This window comes from Entelurus aequoreus, linkage group LG13 (assembly GCF_033978785.1).
Source record: "Entelurus aequoreus isolate RoL-2023_Sb linkage group LG13, RoL_Eaeq_v1.1, whole genome shotgun sequence".
NCBI classification, from domain to species: domain Eukaryota; kingdom Metazoa; phylum Chordata; class Actinopteri; order Syngnathiformes; family Syngnathidae; genus Entelurus; species Entelurus aequoreus.
The window spans coordinates 16,447,427-16,466,382 of NC_084743.1; the positions used below are offsets into that span (position 1 = coordinate 16,447,427).

The 18,956-nt window shown below is 37.4% G+C and overlaps 1 protein-coding gene across 1 annotated transcript in view; it reads left to right on the forward strand.

Annotated features, from left to right (window-relative positions):
* The first annotated feature begins 18,093 nt into the window (after positions 1 to 18,093).
* The window catches only part of asic4a (acid-sensing (proton-gated) ion channel family member 4a), a 325,562-nt gene continuing 324,699 nt past the window's right edge, over positions 18,094 to 18,956 (forward strand). Inside the window, exon 1 of the mRNA XM_062068392.1 lies at positions 18,094 to 18,902. Within this exon, the coding sequence (XP_061924376.1) occupies positions 18,327 to 18,902 (576 nt within the window). The 5' untranslated portion in view covers positions 18,094 to 18,326. The remainder of the gene's footprint in view (positions 18,903 to 18,956) is intronic.

Below are 18,956 nucleotides of genomic sequence, written 5' to 3' on the forward strand. Positions count from 1 at the left end.
TAGACTCAACCTGAAAGCCACACCTGTGTGCAGGTGCTCTTGCACTCATCTCCAACTTGTTAATAAAAGCTTCGTCACTTCACTCGCACTCTGCTTGATTGTTCTTCCTCACCTCCCGCCAGGCTCCCTAGCATCTAATCGCAGACCGTCCACCATTTGCTGCGTTTCGGTTTGGTTTCCCCTAAACCAGATGTCGGCAAACCAAAACGTTGAAAGAGCCATATTAGACCAAAAATGACTATGTGTCGCAGGCTGACAAATCTTCATTGACAGTAAAGTTAAAATTGTATATTTATTCTACACATTTTCACAACATTGGAAACCATTAGTAAAACTGGGGTTTCTCAGAGGGAGAGTTAACTCCTGGAAATGACTGGCTTAGAATGGCCAAAGGTATAGATCTGTGTGTCCGAGTTAAAGGAAACGGCAGCCCGTCTTCTTCTGATGGGTTATTACAATCTTTGCAAGCTGGGTTATGTTTGCTGTGGTCTGGAACAACGTGGCACACAAACAACTTTCAGAAATGCAAACAATATTACATACGGATAATGTGTCATAAGACATGCAAATATAAATTAATTACACAGAGGACATAAGTAAAGGAAATCAAACACCCTCAAATATACCTACAAACAAGGCATAATGTGCATCATTATGCCTTGTTTGTAGGTATATTCGAGCATACATACAGCTAGCCTTACTTCTAGACCTCCACCCCAGATCCCACCTCACTCCTACCCACTTCTCCAAAGTGGGCTGGCTCAGGGTGGAGGACAGAGTTAAACAACTTGAACTGAGCCTAGTCTATAAAATCCGCTACACCTCCCTGATACCGAAGTACATGTCAAACTACTTCCTTAACGTAAATGACCGCCATAACCACAACACCAGGGGGAGCTCCACTAACCACGTTAAACCCAGATTCCGATCTAACAAAGGTCTCTTTCTATGCCACATCAATGTGGAATGCGCTCCCAACAGGTATAAAAGAAAGGGCATCTCTATCCTCCTTCAAAACCGCAATAAAAGTTCACCTCCAGGCAGCTACAACCCTAAACTAACACCCTCCCCGGATTGTTAATAATCAAATGTAAACAATCAAATGCAGATACTTTTTCTTATGCCTTCTGATCGCTCTCTCTCTCTCTCTCTCTCTCTCTCTCTCTCTCTCTCTCTCTCTCTCTCTCTCTCTCTCTCTCTCTCTCTCTCTCTCTCTCTCTCTCTCTCTCTCTCTCTCTCTCTCTCTCTCTCTCTCTCTCTCTCTCCACTACTCGCTGTCCATATCCTACCAAGTCAGACCTACACTGTTCCAAAATCCATTTCTCTGTTCTCAATTGTTGATGTCTGATGATAACAACCAAACCTATTAAGTGGACCCTGACTTAAACAAGTTGAAAAACGTATTCGGGTGTTACCATTTAGTGGTCAATCGTACGGAATACGTACTTCACTGTGCAACCTACTAATAAAAGTCTTAATCAATCAATCAAAGCCTAACTAGCATGTTAGCATCGATTAGCTTGCAGCCATGCACTGACCAAATATGACGAGCACTCTACACAAGTCAATGACATCGACAAAAACTCACCTCCGTGCATTCACGCACAGCATAAAAGGTTTGGTGGACAAGATGAGCCAACGAGGGAGGACTTTCTGTGGCAGCGGCGGAGAAAGTTAGATGTGTAAACAAACGTCCACACAACTGCGGTGACTTCAAGGACCGCCGAAATTAGGACAAAACGCCGCTTGCCAAATACTCTCATCAGTAAAGCATGAACGCAAACATGTTCAACAGTGGACTTTCTAACAATTAGGAATGTTTGTGTCATGTTTGTCCTCCTACAGACACCCTATGAAAACAAAAAAATATGTATTTTCCCCATACATTTTTAAAAACAAGTTTAAGGACTGTACCTAAGTTACATTTTTAAACCAGTGTGGGTGGCACTGGGAGCAGGTGGGTAAAGTGTTTTGCCCAAGAACACAACGGCAGTGACTAGGTTGGCAGAAAAGGGGAGCTATACCGTGGCGACTTGTCCAGGGTGTACACTGCCTTCCGCCCGAATGCAGCTGACATAGGCTCCGGCACCCACCGCGACCCCAAAAGGGACAAGCGGTAGAAAATGGATGGATGGATGGATGGACTGTGCCTGGATTTGTTAGCCCTTTAGAAATGATTGAACATTTTTGGTTGACCGCTCCTCTTACTAATTGTTGTCTGCTGGACTCACTAAGGACTGAACTCTCACTATTATGTTAGATCCACTATGGACTGGACTCTCACACTATTATGTTAGATCCACTATGGACTGGACTCTCACACTACTATGTTAGATCCACTATGGACTGGACTCTCCCACTATTATGTTAGATCCACTATGGACTGGACTCTCCCACTATTATGTTAGATCCACTATGGACTGGACTCTCTCACTATTATGTTACATCCACTATGGACTGGACTCTCACACTATTATGTTAGATCCACTATGGACTGGACTCTCACACTATTATGTTAGATCCACTATGGACTGGACTCTCACACTATTATGTTAGATCCACTATGGACTGGACTCTCACACTATTAAGTTAGATCCACTATGGACTCGACTCTCACTATTATGTTAGATCCACTATGGACTGGACTCTCAATATTATGTTAGATCCACTATGGACTGGACTCTCACACTATTATGTTTGATCCACTATGGACTGGACTCTCACTATTATGTTAAATCCACTATGGACTGGACTCTCACTATTATGTTAGATCCACTATGGACTGGACTCTCACTCTATTATGTTAGATCCACTATGGACTGGACTCTCTCACTATTATGTTAGATCCACTATGGACTGGACTCTCACACTATTATGTTAGATCCACTATGGACTGGACTCTCACACTATTATGTTAGATCCACTATGGACTGGACTCTCACACTATTATGTTAGATCCACTATGGACTGGACTCCCACTATTATGTTAGATCCACTATGGACTGGACTCTCACACTATTATGTTAGATCTACTATGGACTCGACTCTCACTATTATGTTAGATCCACTATGGACTGGACTCTCAATATTATGTTAGATCCACTATGGACTGGACTCTCACTATTATGTTAGATCCACTATGGACTGGACTCTCACACTATTATGTTAGATCCACTATGGAATGGACTCTCACACTATTATGTTAGATCCACTATGGACTGGACTCTCACTATTATGTTAGATCCACTATGGACTGGACTCTCTCACTATTATGTTAGATCCACTATGGACTGGACTCTCAATATTATGTTAGATCCACTATGGACTGGACTCTCACTATTATGTTAGATCCACTATGGACTGGACTCTCACACTATTATGTTAGATCCACTATGGAATGGACTCTCACACTATTATGTCAGATCCACTATGGACTGGACTCTCTCACTATTATGTTAGATCCACTATGGACTGGACTCTCACTATTATGTTAGATCCACTATGGACTGGACTCTCACTATTATGTTAGATCCACTATGGACTGGACTCTCACTATATTATGCTAGATCCACTCGACGTCCATTGTATCCGGTCTCCCCTAAAGGGTTGGGCGTCACCCACATATGCGGTCCTCTCCAAGGTTTCTCATAGTCATTCACATTGACATCCCACTGGGTTGGGAGTTTTTCCTTGCCCTTATGTGGGCTCTGAACCGAGGATGTCCTTGTGGCTTGTGCAGCCCTTTGAGAAACTTGTGATTTAGGGCTATATAAAGAAACATTGATTGATTGATTGATTGATTGTCCACATCCATAAAAGTCAAATGCAAACCTCGCCAGTTTGTCCGTGTACTGCAAAATGTGTACAACCCAAAATAGCTTCCAGAAGAGGCCTTTTTTTTTTAGCTCAATGTGACCGACTTGTCAGTGTTTGAATGCGCATGTTTCTATACGCACCCTGTGGTTGTAACAATCAATCACGAGTGCCGGGTGTAGTCCGCCTTTTGCCCAAAGTCAGCTGCGTTAGGTTCCGGCGCCATGTAGCCTCATCTCACTTCCTCACTTGCATAAAACCAGAAACAACATATGCACTTCAGTGACAATGTCATTCGTCCAAGTAGTGGTGAGGCGTCACCTACAGATCCGTCTGAGCCGCGGATTAGACAGCGCCATCATTTTCAAAAGGCTGCAATGTTTTAAAGTAGCAGTAGAGTGGAAAAACTAGTTTCCCCTGTAGTGAATCTATTATCATATATATTTGATTTATGACACCAACAACTTACAAAGTTTGCGAATAAAATGAGATTAAAAGGAGATTCCCCAGCCATTTTGAAAGGAACCAAAGATCCCCTCCCCATCAACAACAATGCTAATCAAGCAGACTTTGTGAGAGCCAACAATAATTACTTTGGGAAAATTGTTGATTAGCGATTTTACGTGGCGATTTCAAAACCTCCAAACTTATTAATGAAAACCACAACTACGATGCACGTTTTTGCAAACAGCTGCTGCGTAATAAGTAACATACTTACAGTATTAACACATTGTAGGGCGCAACAGACAGCAAAGACTGACCTGACCAACACACAGGGCCGGCCCGTGGCATAGGCCGTATAGGCAAATGCTAAGGGCGCCGTCCATCAGGGGGCGCCACGCCAGTGCCACAAATGTTGGAGGAAAAAAATAAAAAAGTTGGTACTATTATTTCTAAGTACATAAAATAATCCCACGTTAATTAAAATGCAAAGTAAAGCCTATTTAATATAACTATTATTTGTTACAACATTACGCCCCCCTTTCCGCCCGCACGGTGCGCCCCCTCCCTTCCTGTCACCACATAAAAAAATCAACACAAGATGTCAAAACGGCCAAAACTGTCAGGTGCACAGGGAAGAAAAAAGAGAAAAGAAGAGGAGGAGAAACGAGAAAAAGACAGAGGTAGCAGGTAGGTAACGTTAGCCTACATGAAATTATTTGTCTGTTACAGAATGTGATAGTAACCTTTAGCATTAAGCTAATGTTACATGATTCGGCAATTCCTAATCAATAAATAGCTAGTTCTGTTTTAACGTCGGGTTAATATTGTGGAGGGGGCTAAATTGTAATGGAAAATAATAATGTAACATTAGGTATTTACTGTACTTCCTGGTGTACAGTAATTTGTAAGTCATTCTAGTTAATGCAATATTAAAAAGCACGAATAGAGAACTCTGTAGGATCCCCTTTTATTGTTGTATAGTTGTTAAAGTCATACTGGTTTGATATCTTGTTTTGTGCAGTGCCTTATTTATATTCTATTTTTAATTTATTTTATGCAACTTGTTGATACGTTTTATTTTGTGTGTATGTATGTAAAAAATATTGTATTTCATATATTCATTTTTTATTTTTTGTATTCATTTATTTATCCATATTTTTTTTTATCTTGTTAACAATTATGATTGTTAATTTGCTTTCTTTAAGTAAAAAAAAAGGTCAAAGACAAAGCTATTCGGTTTCTTGTGAGTATATACACTTCACTGCCGAAGCGGGAGGGCGCCACCTAAAATCTTGCCTAGGGCGCCAGATTGGTTAGGGCCGGGCCTGCCAACACACCATAAACTATACACCACCACATCTTGGACTTGCAACTTTAATAGCAACGTAGGGTCAACAGTTGATATACATCAAAACACACAAAACTACCCTTGAGGACTGGTATTGATTCTCAGGTAGCATTAGCGTTAGAATTTGCATTTTTTTCCAACATCAGGCTGCTTAAGAAATACAATACTTACAGTATTAACACATTGTAGGGCGCAACAGACAGCAAACACTGAACTGACCTACACACCATAAACTATACGCCACTACGTCTTGGACTTGCAACTGTCATACCTGCAAATGATACTCGGAAAAACCACAATGAAAGACGATATAACAACTGGACTACATTTATCATAATCAGCTCATTTTTAAATGCTGCAATAAAAAATGGCATTTTATAATCAAAAACAGTTCATATATATTAACACATGCAAAAGTACCCTTGAGGACCGAGATTGATTCTTAGGTAGCATTAGCGTTAGATTTAGCGATTTTTCCAACAGCGGGCTGCGTAAGAAATACAAAACTTACAATACTAACACATTGTAGGGCGCAACAGACAGCAAAGACTGAACTGACCTACACACCATAAAACTATACACCACTACGTCTTGGACTTGCAACTGTCATACCTGCAAATGATACTCTTAAAAACCATAATGAAACAAGATATAACAACTGGACAACATTTATCATAATTAAGTTAATTTAAGTTAAAGTACCAATGATTGTCACACGTAATGGGTCCCATTTTTATAGTCTTTGGTATGACTCGGCCCGGGTTTGAACTCGCAACCTACCGATCTCAGGGTTTGGACACTCTAATCAGCTCAGTTTTAAGTGTTGCAATAAAAATATAGATTTTCTGTCCAAAAACAGTTGATATATGTTAACACACGCAAAAGTACCCTTGAGCACTGGCATTGATTCGCAGGTAGCATTAGCGATTTTACATGGCGATTTCAACACCTCCAAACTTATTAATGAAAACTAGAACTACGATGCACGTTTTTTCAAACAGCTGCTGCTTAATAAGTAAAATACTTACAGTATTAACACATTGTAGGGCGCAACAGACAGCAAAGACTGAACTGACCAACACACCATGAACTATACACTACTACGTCTTGGACTTGCAACTGTCATACCTGCAACTGCTACTCGGAAAAACCATAATGAAACAAGATATAACAACTGGACAACATTTATCATAATTAAGTTGATTTAAGTTAAAGTACCAATGATTGTCACACGTAATGGGTCCCATTTTTATAGTCTTTGGTATGACTCGGCCCGGGTTTGAACTCGCAACCTACCGATCTCAGGGCGGACACTCTAATCAGCTCAGTTTTAAGTGTTGCAATAAAAACAAATATTTTATTACCAAAATCAGTTGATACATGTTAACACACGCAAAAGTACCCTTGAGCACTGGTATTGATGCTCGGGTAGCATTAGCAATTTTACATGGCGATTTCAACACCTCCAAACTTATTAATGAAAACTGCAACTACGATGCACGTTTTTTCAAACAGCTGCTGCTTAATAAGTAAAATACTTAAAGTATAAACACCTTGTAGGGCGCAACAGACAGCAAAGACTGAACTGACCAACACACCATAAACTATACACCACTACGTCTTGGACTTGCAACTGTCACACCTGCAAATGGTACTCAGAAATGTCACAATGAAACAAGATATAACAACTTAAGTGTTGCAATAAAAAAATTGATTTTATCATCAAAAACAATTAATATGTATTATGGGTACTATAAGTATTGCTATTGTTTCGGTTCTAATGTGAAGGGTAGCCATCCCTACTTTTTGGATGAACGGTGCTTTTCATTGGACGACATTGCAATGCATCAATTCTGTGGCTTCTTGAGGACAAATGAAATGCCTTTAATCGTGGCGATTGATTTAGTCTGGAAGTAACAGTGTATACCACACATGTTGTCATCCGGGCTAATCAAGAACACAAACAAATGCAGCCGATCACAGGAAGTGTTACAACGGGAGATGATATACATTTCATTGGAAGTGGGGGGGGAGTAACAAAAAAAACAGGCATCCAGTGTGTGAAGCTGTAAGAGTGAAAATCAAACATTGCACAGCCTTAATGATTACAGGTGCAACATCGGCGGGGGCGAACAGGCTTTTTTTAGAACAAAAGTTTTTGTGGAAGAAACGTGAAAATGAGGATTTGTGCAGAGGAAATAGAATGGTAAGTTACAGTAACGCTGCAGTGCATTGCCTTATTGGATTGTTGCAATCTAAATGATGCCTTCACTGAGCTGGGACAGGAAGAAATATCTGCACAACTGCACACCTTCAAACAGAGCCCGGAGAACAACAACGAGAAATACAATATTTAGTGACTTTTATGCAAATTGGACATTTCCCTGGGCTGTACATAGGGCGGTGCCCTCTGTTGACCGACCATACCTGCGCGTGTTACCGCTGAGGCAGCAGCCTCCTCTGTTGCGTCGCGTCGCCATTATTTGTTTTCGCTGCATTAATTCCTGTCAAATAGAAGGCGACACACGCACACACACACACACACACACACACACACACACACACACACACACACATGCACGCGCGCAGTTGTGAAAGTTGAGCTGATTGCTCACCAATGTTATCACAGGTGTGTGCCAAACACGTCGGGGAGCAGGCCTATCTTGCCAATGCACCTTTCGGACTGAGCGTGAAGCTCTTTTTTTTCTTTTTTTTTTACCCCCAACCCTCTTCCAGCTCGCCGCCATCAGGAAATGAAATGTATGGGAGAGAATTCCAAAAGTAAAATAATAATAAAAACAACAAAAAAACACTATTTTTGACTTCGTTTTAATGCAGCTGTTTGCTGCCAGGACAGATAGACGAATACATTAGAGGAACAAAATGCAAAAGAAGTAACTAAACTGAAGCCAGGGAGAATCTTCGATACAGCTTGGCTGGCTGACAAGTGACAAGAAGATATATATATATATATATATATATATATATATATATATATATATATATATATATATATATATATATATATATATATATATATATATATATATATATATACGTCAGGTCAGGAAAAAACACAGAAGCTATTTAAAGTTAAAAGTTAAAGTAGCAATGATTGTCACACACACACTAGGTGTGGCGAAATTATTCTCTGCATTTGACCCATCACCCTTGATCACCCCCTGGGAGTTGAGGGGAGCAGTGAGCAGCAGTGGTGGCCGCGCCCGGGAATCATTTTTGGTGATATAACCCCCAATTCCAACCCTTGATGTTGAGTGTCAAGCAGGGAGGTAATGGGTCCCGTTTGTATAGTCTTTGGTATGACCGAGCCGGGGTTTGAACTCAGGACCAACCGATCTCAGGGCGGACACTCCGACTACTAGGCCACTGAGCAGCCTTTTATCCCTACATGCCTGTTTCACAGGTTTCCCTGCTCTTCAAGGGATTTGTATATATGTAAATATATATATATATATATATATATATATATATATATATATATATATATATATATATATATATATATATATATATATATATATATATATATATATATATATATATATATATATATATATATATATATATATATATATATATATACATATATATATATATATATATATATATTGTTGGGTTGACCAGCATTCCTCCAATGGGGAATTCAAATTGCTAGTCTCTCCCAGATTCTTTTTATGGCAATAAGCTAATGTTTATATTCAATCACCAGGCAGTAGTTGGTATTCTGTGGTTTATTCTCCAAGCTTAGAGGACAAACGTGAGACCAATCCAGTACACAAGCGTTCCCTCGCCCGGTCTAGCTCGGTCTCCTTTCCAACTCCCGGAAGTGCTGTGATTTTCTCCTTCCTCCTCCTCCCCACCTGCTGTTTCCCCAGTCTAGCTGTGCTCCTTATCTTAGGAATGTAATGGCAGTCTCAACAAATAGAATAAACAGCGCTCTGACTCTAACCAAGGACACTCGAATGCAAGCACTTTGTACCACACGAGACATTAGCTGATGTAAATATGACTATAGGAGTTTTAGAAAGAAGTAACACTTAAATATGGATATGATTCTGATCTGCTTCCCACAGGTCTCCCTTTAAGATCTTCTAATAAGATCTTTATTACTTGTACAAAACTTACAAAGCACGCCCCACATTAAAGTAGGTGCTGTTTTTTTTTATTTAAGCAAGCTCGCAATAAAACAACAGCATCTTTACAAGGGAGATGTATGGAGGGAGTCCACGTCAATATCGTCATGGTCAGGGAAGGAAATCAACAATTCTCGTAAGTCTTAAAATTACCACTTTGCTAGACCCCCTTTAGTGAAACTTAGCACAAGGGGCGATAAAGCAACCGCATGAGGCTATGATAGCCAAAAAAACTCCAATGGAGAACAAGACAGACTTAATTAGGTCAGTCCACCTGCCAAATGTTCTTTGAAGCCAATCTTTGAAGGGGTCAGTGACCCCCTGAAACTTCAGTAGTTCCCTAGACAGGGCCTGGAGGCCCTCTAAGGCCTTCTAAGGCCCTCTGAACTGAGCCATTGGGGGCATTGTTGTTAGGAATTTATGTATGTATGTTATATATGTATGTATATATGTACAAATATATATACAGGTATATATATGGACGGTCAAACGATTAAACTATTTAATCGCGATTAAACGCAAAAATAAAAATTTTTCATCATTGATAAGTGTACCTTAGACATATAATTATCAGGTTTTAACGCCATAAACGGGCACTTAATTTGCTTTAAATACATGTGTTTTAAACATAATGCTTTTTTAAACAGCTCAACACAAAAAGGACAAACAACAATTAATGATAATTTTGAAAAAAAAAGGCCTACTGTTGGTTGGTGTCTTGCCAGATTTTGTATTTTGTAGAAATACAAAGAAAATCTTATATATATAAATATATGTATTGACAAAAATAAATGATGTTGTCTTTTATTCATATGACTGTCCACTTTTCAATTATTTTAACTAGGAAGCAGAACTCCACACTCAATCATTATCTTTCTTATATGTTTGTGCTCATTTTGTCAGCTACTGAGTAAAGACCGCCGCTCTAGAATATATTTTATTGTTCAAAAAAATATACATATATATAACTTTTTTTGTTATCTGTGGTGCCCTCAAACTTAAAATGCATTCTTCTAAGGATATGCAAATTGGTGTTGTGCCTGTTCACACAGACATCAACAACCACAAACATGTTTTAAAACTAATTTGCCATAACATTACAAATGAATGCATAGTGCTCTAGTGCTCTGAAAATCCACTCAAGGGATTTTTTTCCTTTTTTTTTCGAAGCTGCTTTTTTTGCTCTTACAATACAATTTTGATACAAGGTAGGAAATAACATGCTTTTTTTTTGTAAAGCACTTTGTTTTACATTGTACATGTATTAAAAAAAATGGCTATACAAATAAAGCCTGATTGATTGTCAGGTTCAAACACTGATGACATCGATTAAACAAGACAAAAAGCAAGGAATAAAACAGAGACAGAATTAAATTTGGCTCAAGTGAGGAGAGCACGTCTGGGCTGTACTCTTGTACAGTCTGGCGAAAGATTGTACGCCTCCTCTTTTATTTGGACTTTCCCTGATTAGATGGCAACAGCTGTTTCTAAGGGACGGGGGGTCGTAAACAGCCATCGCCTTTGATTACAACAGTTCAAAGAAAAGGTCGTAAAAACAGTTCAAAGAAGGCGGTGCCTGGAGGGGAATCTGGTCCTGCTTCCTCTTCGCTTTGTAGTTCTTGGGTCAAGACCAAATATTTATGTTGATTACAATACATGAAAGAAACAGAACACCTAGGATCAAAGACAGCTTTTGTCTGCTCGCCGGGAACTCATTGAAACACAAAGTTTTGTGATAACTTAGATACAATTATTCTGACATTGATTGATTGATAACATTTGGTGAATCTTAATATTTTATAGAGACAAATGCCTGGATTTTGTAGGCCTTGTATGTATCATAAAGCATAATAGTACAACAAATACAATCAAAAATCCCGTCAAATGTCCTTGAAATGGAGCAATGTGATGATTTTCCACATCCAACAAAACCATAAAGGCTTTGTTATTCTGTCTTTATCATAATTAGAATGACAAAGAACAATTAGAATCTGTATCATTTGCGAAGCGCGGTATTATTTAACAAAGATGTTGAATACAATTATTACTGTGCCCACCTGACCCTGATATCCTGCAGCGTTTCAACGCACGCATCCGATAGATTGGAGCTTATCGGACAAGATAACGAGCTACTTCTCTCGGGAACTCTAATCCAGTCGCATCTTCCACTTCTAGGCTCCCCTTTTTATTTTATTTCCAGACAAGCGGTGTAAAGTGAGCGGTCCCAAACATCCAAAGCTTTTTATTTAATTGTCCACATTTTCATTCAGGAAGCGGCTTTCTACAAAGGAAAAAATCTAATTCGCCGATTGAATTGTGAAACTCACGTGACCTAAAGATGCATCGGAACGGACAAGCGTCTGCTAATATTAATATATATTAAAAAAAAAAATCCTCCTGCAAAATGACTCAGACACAGATAGCTTGAAGGTCAGCAGCATTTCATCCATTTGGTCTCATTTTTGGGCAACAACAACAACAAAAAAAAGCCCTTACATTGAAGCAGGATCGGATCTGGCACACAAAAACCGTAGAATTCCGTCCACTCCTTCGGGTTTTCCTGTGGCAGATGTGTCCGCGTGTTTGTATTTACATTTGATGTCCAGCCATGGCATGGACTCTCGGCCGCGGTCCCCTGAGAGAGATTGTACTGTAAGTAAGGCCAGCATCTTTTGGGAACTAGACCAAAAAAAATATATATATATGAATATATATATATATATATATATATATATATATATATATATATATATATATATATATATATATATATATATATATATATTTATATATATATATATATATATATATATATATATATATATATATATATATATATATATATATATATATATATATATATATATATATATATATATATATATATATATATATATATATATATATATATATATATATATATTTATATATATATATATATATATATACATATATATATATATATATATATATATATATATATATATATATATATATATACATGTATACAAGTATATATATATATATACAACTATATATATATATATATTTATATACATATACAACTATATATATATATATATATATATTTATATATATATATATATATTTATATATATATACAAGTATATATATATATATATATATTTATATATATATACAAGTATATATATATATATATATATATATATATATATATATATATATATATATACAAGTATATATATATATATATATTTATATATATATACAACTATATATATATATATATATATATATATATATATATATATATATATATATATATATACAAGTATATATATAAATATATATTTATATATATATATATATATATATATATATATATATATATATATATATATATATATATATATATATATATATATATATATATATATATATATATATATATATATATATATATATACATTTTTTTTTATTTTTTATAAGAATCAATTTTTTAAAATGTTTTTAGACCATTTCCATGCAACCAGAAGGACATTTTCTAACCTGTACCCTGTTTTGAAAAAGTTTCACTGAAATTATTACACCAAATACACTGCGAAATCGGTTAGACTCGACATTTGTGTTGAATTGACAATTGACTCCGAATCGAATCTTCCCCCCCAGGAATCAGAAACGGATCAAAATTGTTGGGTGCCCAAAGATTAACTCCCCTATTACAATACAATCCATAAATTACCGGCACTGTTTTATAAGCCGCAGGGTTCAAAGTGTAGGCAAAACATTGTGGCTTATAATTTACAGTATAACTAAACAAGTTAGAACAAATCTTTCTGGTTAAAAGGATATGGCCTAAAAAACTTATTTGTATTGATTCTTATGAGAAACACTTAATAAAATAATTGTTTTAATCGTTTTTTTTAAAATGATGACTCAGTTTAATAAAAATTGCGACTCAGATGTGGATCGATTTTATTGTGCACCCCTAAGAAATATGTACGCCCCCTCATCCCTGTATTTATGTCTACACACACTGTTTAGTATTTGTGTTTGCACACACACATTTTTGTTTTTCCTTTATTGCGATGGATTCACAAAATTATGCAATATCTTGTATTTGAACATTGCTTCTTTAAAAAAAAATAAAAAAAAAAATAAAACCAGTGAAGTTGTCAGGTTGTGTAAATGGTAAACAAAAACAGAATACAATGATTTGCAAATCCTTTTCAACTTATATTCAATTGAATAGACTGCAAAGACAAGATAACTGGTAAAATGTGTTATTTTTTGCAAATATTAGCTCATTTGGAATTTGAAGCCTGCAACATGTTTCAAAAAAGCTGGCACAAGTGGCAAAAAAGACTGAGAAAGTTGAAGAATGCTCATCAAACACTTATTTTGAACATCCCACAGGTATTTAAAAAAAAAAAAAAATTTTTTTTTTTTTTTTTTTTTTTTTTTTTACATAAATAAATACAATCATGTGTGCTTACGGGCTGTATCCTTGCCGACTGTGTTGATCTATATTGATATATAATGTATATATAGTGTTTTTTATGTTGATTTAATAAAAAAAAAAAAAAATAAAAAAAAAAATAAAAAAATATTGGTTGGGGACCACTGCTCTACATGACTCCCCATGCCTTCTTCTTTTTATGCCATCGACATCATCACAAAATGTCTCAAAGTCACTTAGCACGGTTGTTTTGTAGCCTTCACAGTTTTCTGGTATTTTTTTTTTTTTTTTTTCTTCAAATGTGACTCAGCAGCTGTGATTAGGATGGTCAAACTCACATTTAAATGGGACTTTTCTCCAGAGGTCGTAGCCCCGCCGTGCTGTGACTCACGCGACTAATTCCATCTGAAAGGAAATAGTCACCAGGACTCTGCCGTCCCTGCCTGGTGTTTGCATAATAGTGTTTGGCAAGCGGGTGAAAGTGCCATTAGCAGGACCCGGCTACTACACTATATTGTTCATAACCCAACGCTGGATCGATACTTCATTTCAACATACCTCGCAGTATTGGGTGTTTTGATAGGTGGGGGTCATATGGTGTTATCATTCTCAATTTCTGATGTGTTAGTTTGATCGATATTCTGGTGTCTTTTCACAAAAGTAACAGAAGCATCCCTACAGGAGTGCAGCGTTCACGGTGGTCATAGCGAGGACTCCAATGGCACCCGGGAGGACGCAAACCTCAGCCAAGGTTTAATTGTTAACAAAATAATACAATTCTTAATTCCTATATTTGGGATCGAGAGAGTTTTACCTGAAACGAACAGCTGGCGAAAAACGACTTGAACAGGAGGTTTTCGTCCTGTCACTCACATACCTGCAGGGATGCAGCTGTCAACATTTGCATTCCAAAATTTGGAAAAATTTAAAAAAATAGTGGGGGTTTTTACCATTAATTGCCATTAAATACACTTACATCACGTGTTGCCTTCATTATAAGACTTATATTAGACTTTTAAAGTCATTTTGATAGTAGGCGAATATAGACACTTACATCATGTGTTGTCTTCATTATAAGACTTATATTAGACTTTTAAAGTCATTTTGATAGTAGGCGAATATAGACACTTACATCATGTGTTGCCTTCATTATAAGACTTATATTAGACTTTTAAAGTCATTTTGATAGTAGGCGAATATAGACACTTACATCATGTGTTGTCTTCATTATAAGACTTATATTAGACTTTTAAAGTCATTTTGATAGTAGGCGAATATAGACACTTACATCACGTGTTGCCGTCATTATAAGATTTATATAAGACTTTTAAAGTCATTTTGATAGTAGGCTAATATAGACACTTACATCACATGCTGCCTTCATTATAACACTTATATTAGACTTTTAAAGTCATTTTGATAGTAGGCTAATGTAGACACTTACATCACGTGTTGCCTTCATTATAAGACTTATATTAGACTTTTAAAGTCATTTTGATAGTAGGCTAATATAGACACTTACATCACGTGTTGCCGTCATTATAAGATTTATATAAGACTTTTAAAGTCATTTTGATAGTAGGCTAATATAGACACTTACATCACGTGTTGCCTTCATTATAAGACTTATGTAAGACTTTTAAAGTCATTTTGATAGTAGGCTAATATAGACACTTACATCACGTGTTGCCTTCATTATAAGACATATGTACGACTTTTAAAGTCATTTTGATAGTAGGCTAATATAGACACTTACATCACGTGTTGCCTTCATTATAAGCCTTATGTAAGACTTTTAAAGTAATTTTGATAGTAGGCTAATATAGACACTTACATCACGTGTTGCCTTCATTATAAGACTTATGTAATACTTTTAAAGTCATTTTGATAGTAGGCTAATATAATCACTTACATCACGTGTTGCCTTCGTTATAAGATTTATATAAGACTTTTAAAGTCATTTTGATAGTAGGCTAATATAGACACTTACATCATGTGTTGCCTTCATTATAAGACTTATATAAGACTTTTAAAGTCATTTTGATAGTAGGCTAATATAGACACTTACATCACGTGTTGCCTTCATTATAAGACTTATATTAGACTTTTAAAGTCATTTTGATAGTAGGCTAATATAGACACTTACATCATGTGTTGTCTTCATTATAAGACTTATATAAGACTTTTAAAGTCATTTTGATAGTAGGCTAATATAGACACTTACATCATGTGTTGCCGTCATTATAAGATTTATATAAGACTTTTAAAGTAATTTTGATAGTAGGCTAATATAGACACTTACATCATGTGTTGCCTTCATTATAAGATTTATATACGACTTTTAAAGTCATTTTGATAGTAGGCTAATATAGACACTTACATCATGTGTTGCCTTCATTATAAGATTTATATACGACTTTTAAAGTCATTTTGATAGTAGGCTAATATAGACACTTACATCACGTGTTGCCTTCATTATAAGACTTATATAAGACTTTTAAAGTCATTTTGATAGTAGGCTAATATAGTTGATATAGACACTTACATCATGTGTTGCCTTCATTATAACACTTATATAAGACTTTTAAAGGAATTTTGATAGTAGGCTAATATAGCTGATATAGACACTTACATCATGTGTTGCCTTCATTGTAACACTTATATACGGCTTTTAAAGTAATTTTGATAGTAGGCTAATATAGTTCATATAGACACTTACATCATGTGTTGCCTTCATTATAAGACTTATATAATACTTTTAAAGTCATTTTGATAGTAGGCTAATATTGCTGATATAGACACTTACATCATGTGTTGCCTTCATTGTAACACTTATATAGGGCTTTTAAAGTCATTTTGATAGTAGGCTAATATAGTTCATATAGACACTTACATCGTGTGTTGCCTTCATTATAAGACTTATAAAGACTTTTAAAGTCATTTTGATAGTAGGCTAATATAGCTGATATAAACACTTACATCATGTGTTGTCGTCATTATAACACTTACATAAGACCTTTAAAGTCATTTTGATAGTAGGCTAATACAGCTAATATAGACACTTACATCACGTGTTGCCTTCATTATAAGACTTATATAAGACTTTTAAAGTCATTTTGATAGTAGGCTAATATTGCTGATATAGACACTTACATCATGTGTTGTCTTCATTATAAGACTTTTAAAGTCATTTTGATAGTAGTCTAATACAGCTGATTTGGACACTTACATCAAGTGTTGCCTTCATTATAACACTTATATAAGACTTTTAAAGTCATTCTGATAGTAGGCTAATATAGCTGATATAGACACTTACAACATGTGTTGCCTTCATTCACACATATATAAGGTGTTTTAATTTTTCTCAACTCCAGACAGATTCGTTTATTTATTTATTTGTTGGTCCAATATGGCTCTTTCAACATTTCGGGTTGCTGACCCCCGGCCCAAACCCGACAAGCAAGAGTCCACACTGCACAATCTGATCTTTTGTCATTCACATCAAACAAGAATGTTCGGGACAACAATTGATGACATTCAGTGTGATATGTGGAGCATCTACCAGGAAGGGAGGGAGTGCTGTGTGTGTGTGTGTGTGTGTGACGCTTGTCTGTAGGAATCATAAAGATGACCACAGCTTGCAACTTGCGCCACTGAAGGGGAAATAATCGCTGCGTTACCTTCTCATGAATTATTAAACACTCTGTTTTTAGCCCGACTCCACGCGCTGAATTTGTTTGCGCCCGTCGATCTCCGGCAGCGTGTAAAAAGTGTTTACTTATTCATCTTGGATTTTTTTTTTTTTTTTTTGGAGGGGGGTCGTACTTTCTCCGGCTGCCGTATCGCGGCGGGTAAGCGAGCGCGTGTGAGCTGATGAAGGAGTGAGACAAGTGTCGGGAGCGGAGCAGCATCAGCATCAGCATCAGCGCTCTGGTCGGTTGCAGGCAGCGGCAGGCAGCAACGCTCTCAGTCACGGCGCAGGCGGCGACGGCAGCAGAAGCATCAAACTCTCCTCTCTCTTCCTCCCCGGAGTTGCGTCTTGCTCTGAGGACACCCGGCCCGGGAGAAAGTCATCCAAAGGGGCTGTTGGGAAAACAGAGAACCAAACGCAGACCTGGCTGCCTCCATGCCTATCGAATTTGTGTGCAAAATCAAGTTTGCAGAGGAGGATGAGAAGCAGAAAACCAAGCAGGATGGGGACAAGGAGAGTCTGATCGAGGAGCGCTGCGCGGCTCCGGCCAAGGACTTGGCCGGGTTCGCCAACTCCTGCTCCCTGCATGGGATTAATCACATCTTTGTCTCGGGTCGCCTCGGCATCCGGCAGACTCTGTGGGCTCTCGCCTTCCTCACCTCGCTGGCGCTCTTCGTCTACCAGGCGGCAAAGTGTGCCATCTCCTACCTGGAGCACCCGCACGTCACCGCCCTGAACGAGGAGGCCAGCCCGGAGATGGTCTTCCCGGCGGTGACCATCTGCAACATCAACCGCTTCCGCTTCTCCGCGCTCTCCGACGCCGACATCTACCACCTGGCGAACCTGACGGGGCTGCCGCCCAAAAACCGGGACGGGCACAAGCCCACGGACCTCATGTACCCGGCTCCGGACATGCAGGACATCTTCAACCGGACGGGGCATCAGCTGGAGGAGATGCTGATGAGCTGCAACTTCAGCGGGCAGAACTGCTCGGCTGACGACTTCACTGTGGTGAGTGGCAAAGTTTGGCAAAGTCCTCTCGGGTCGTTCGTACAAACCAGGTAC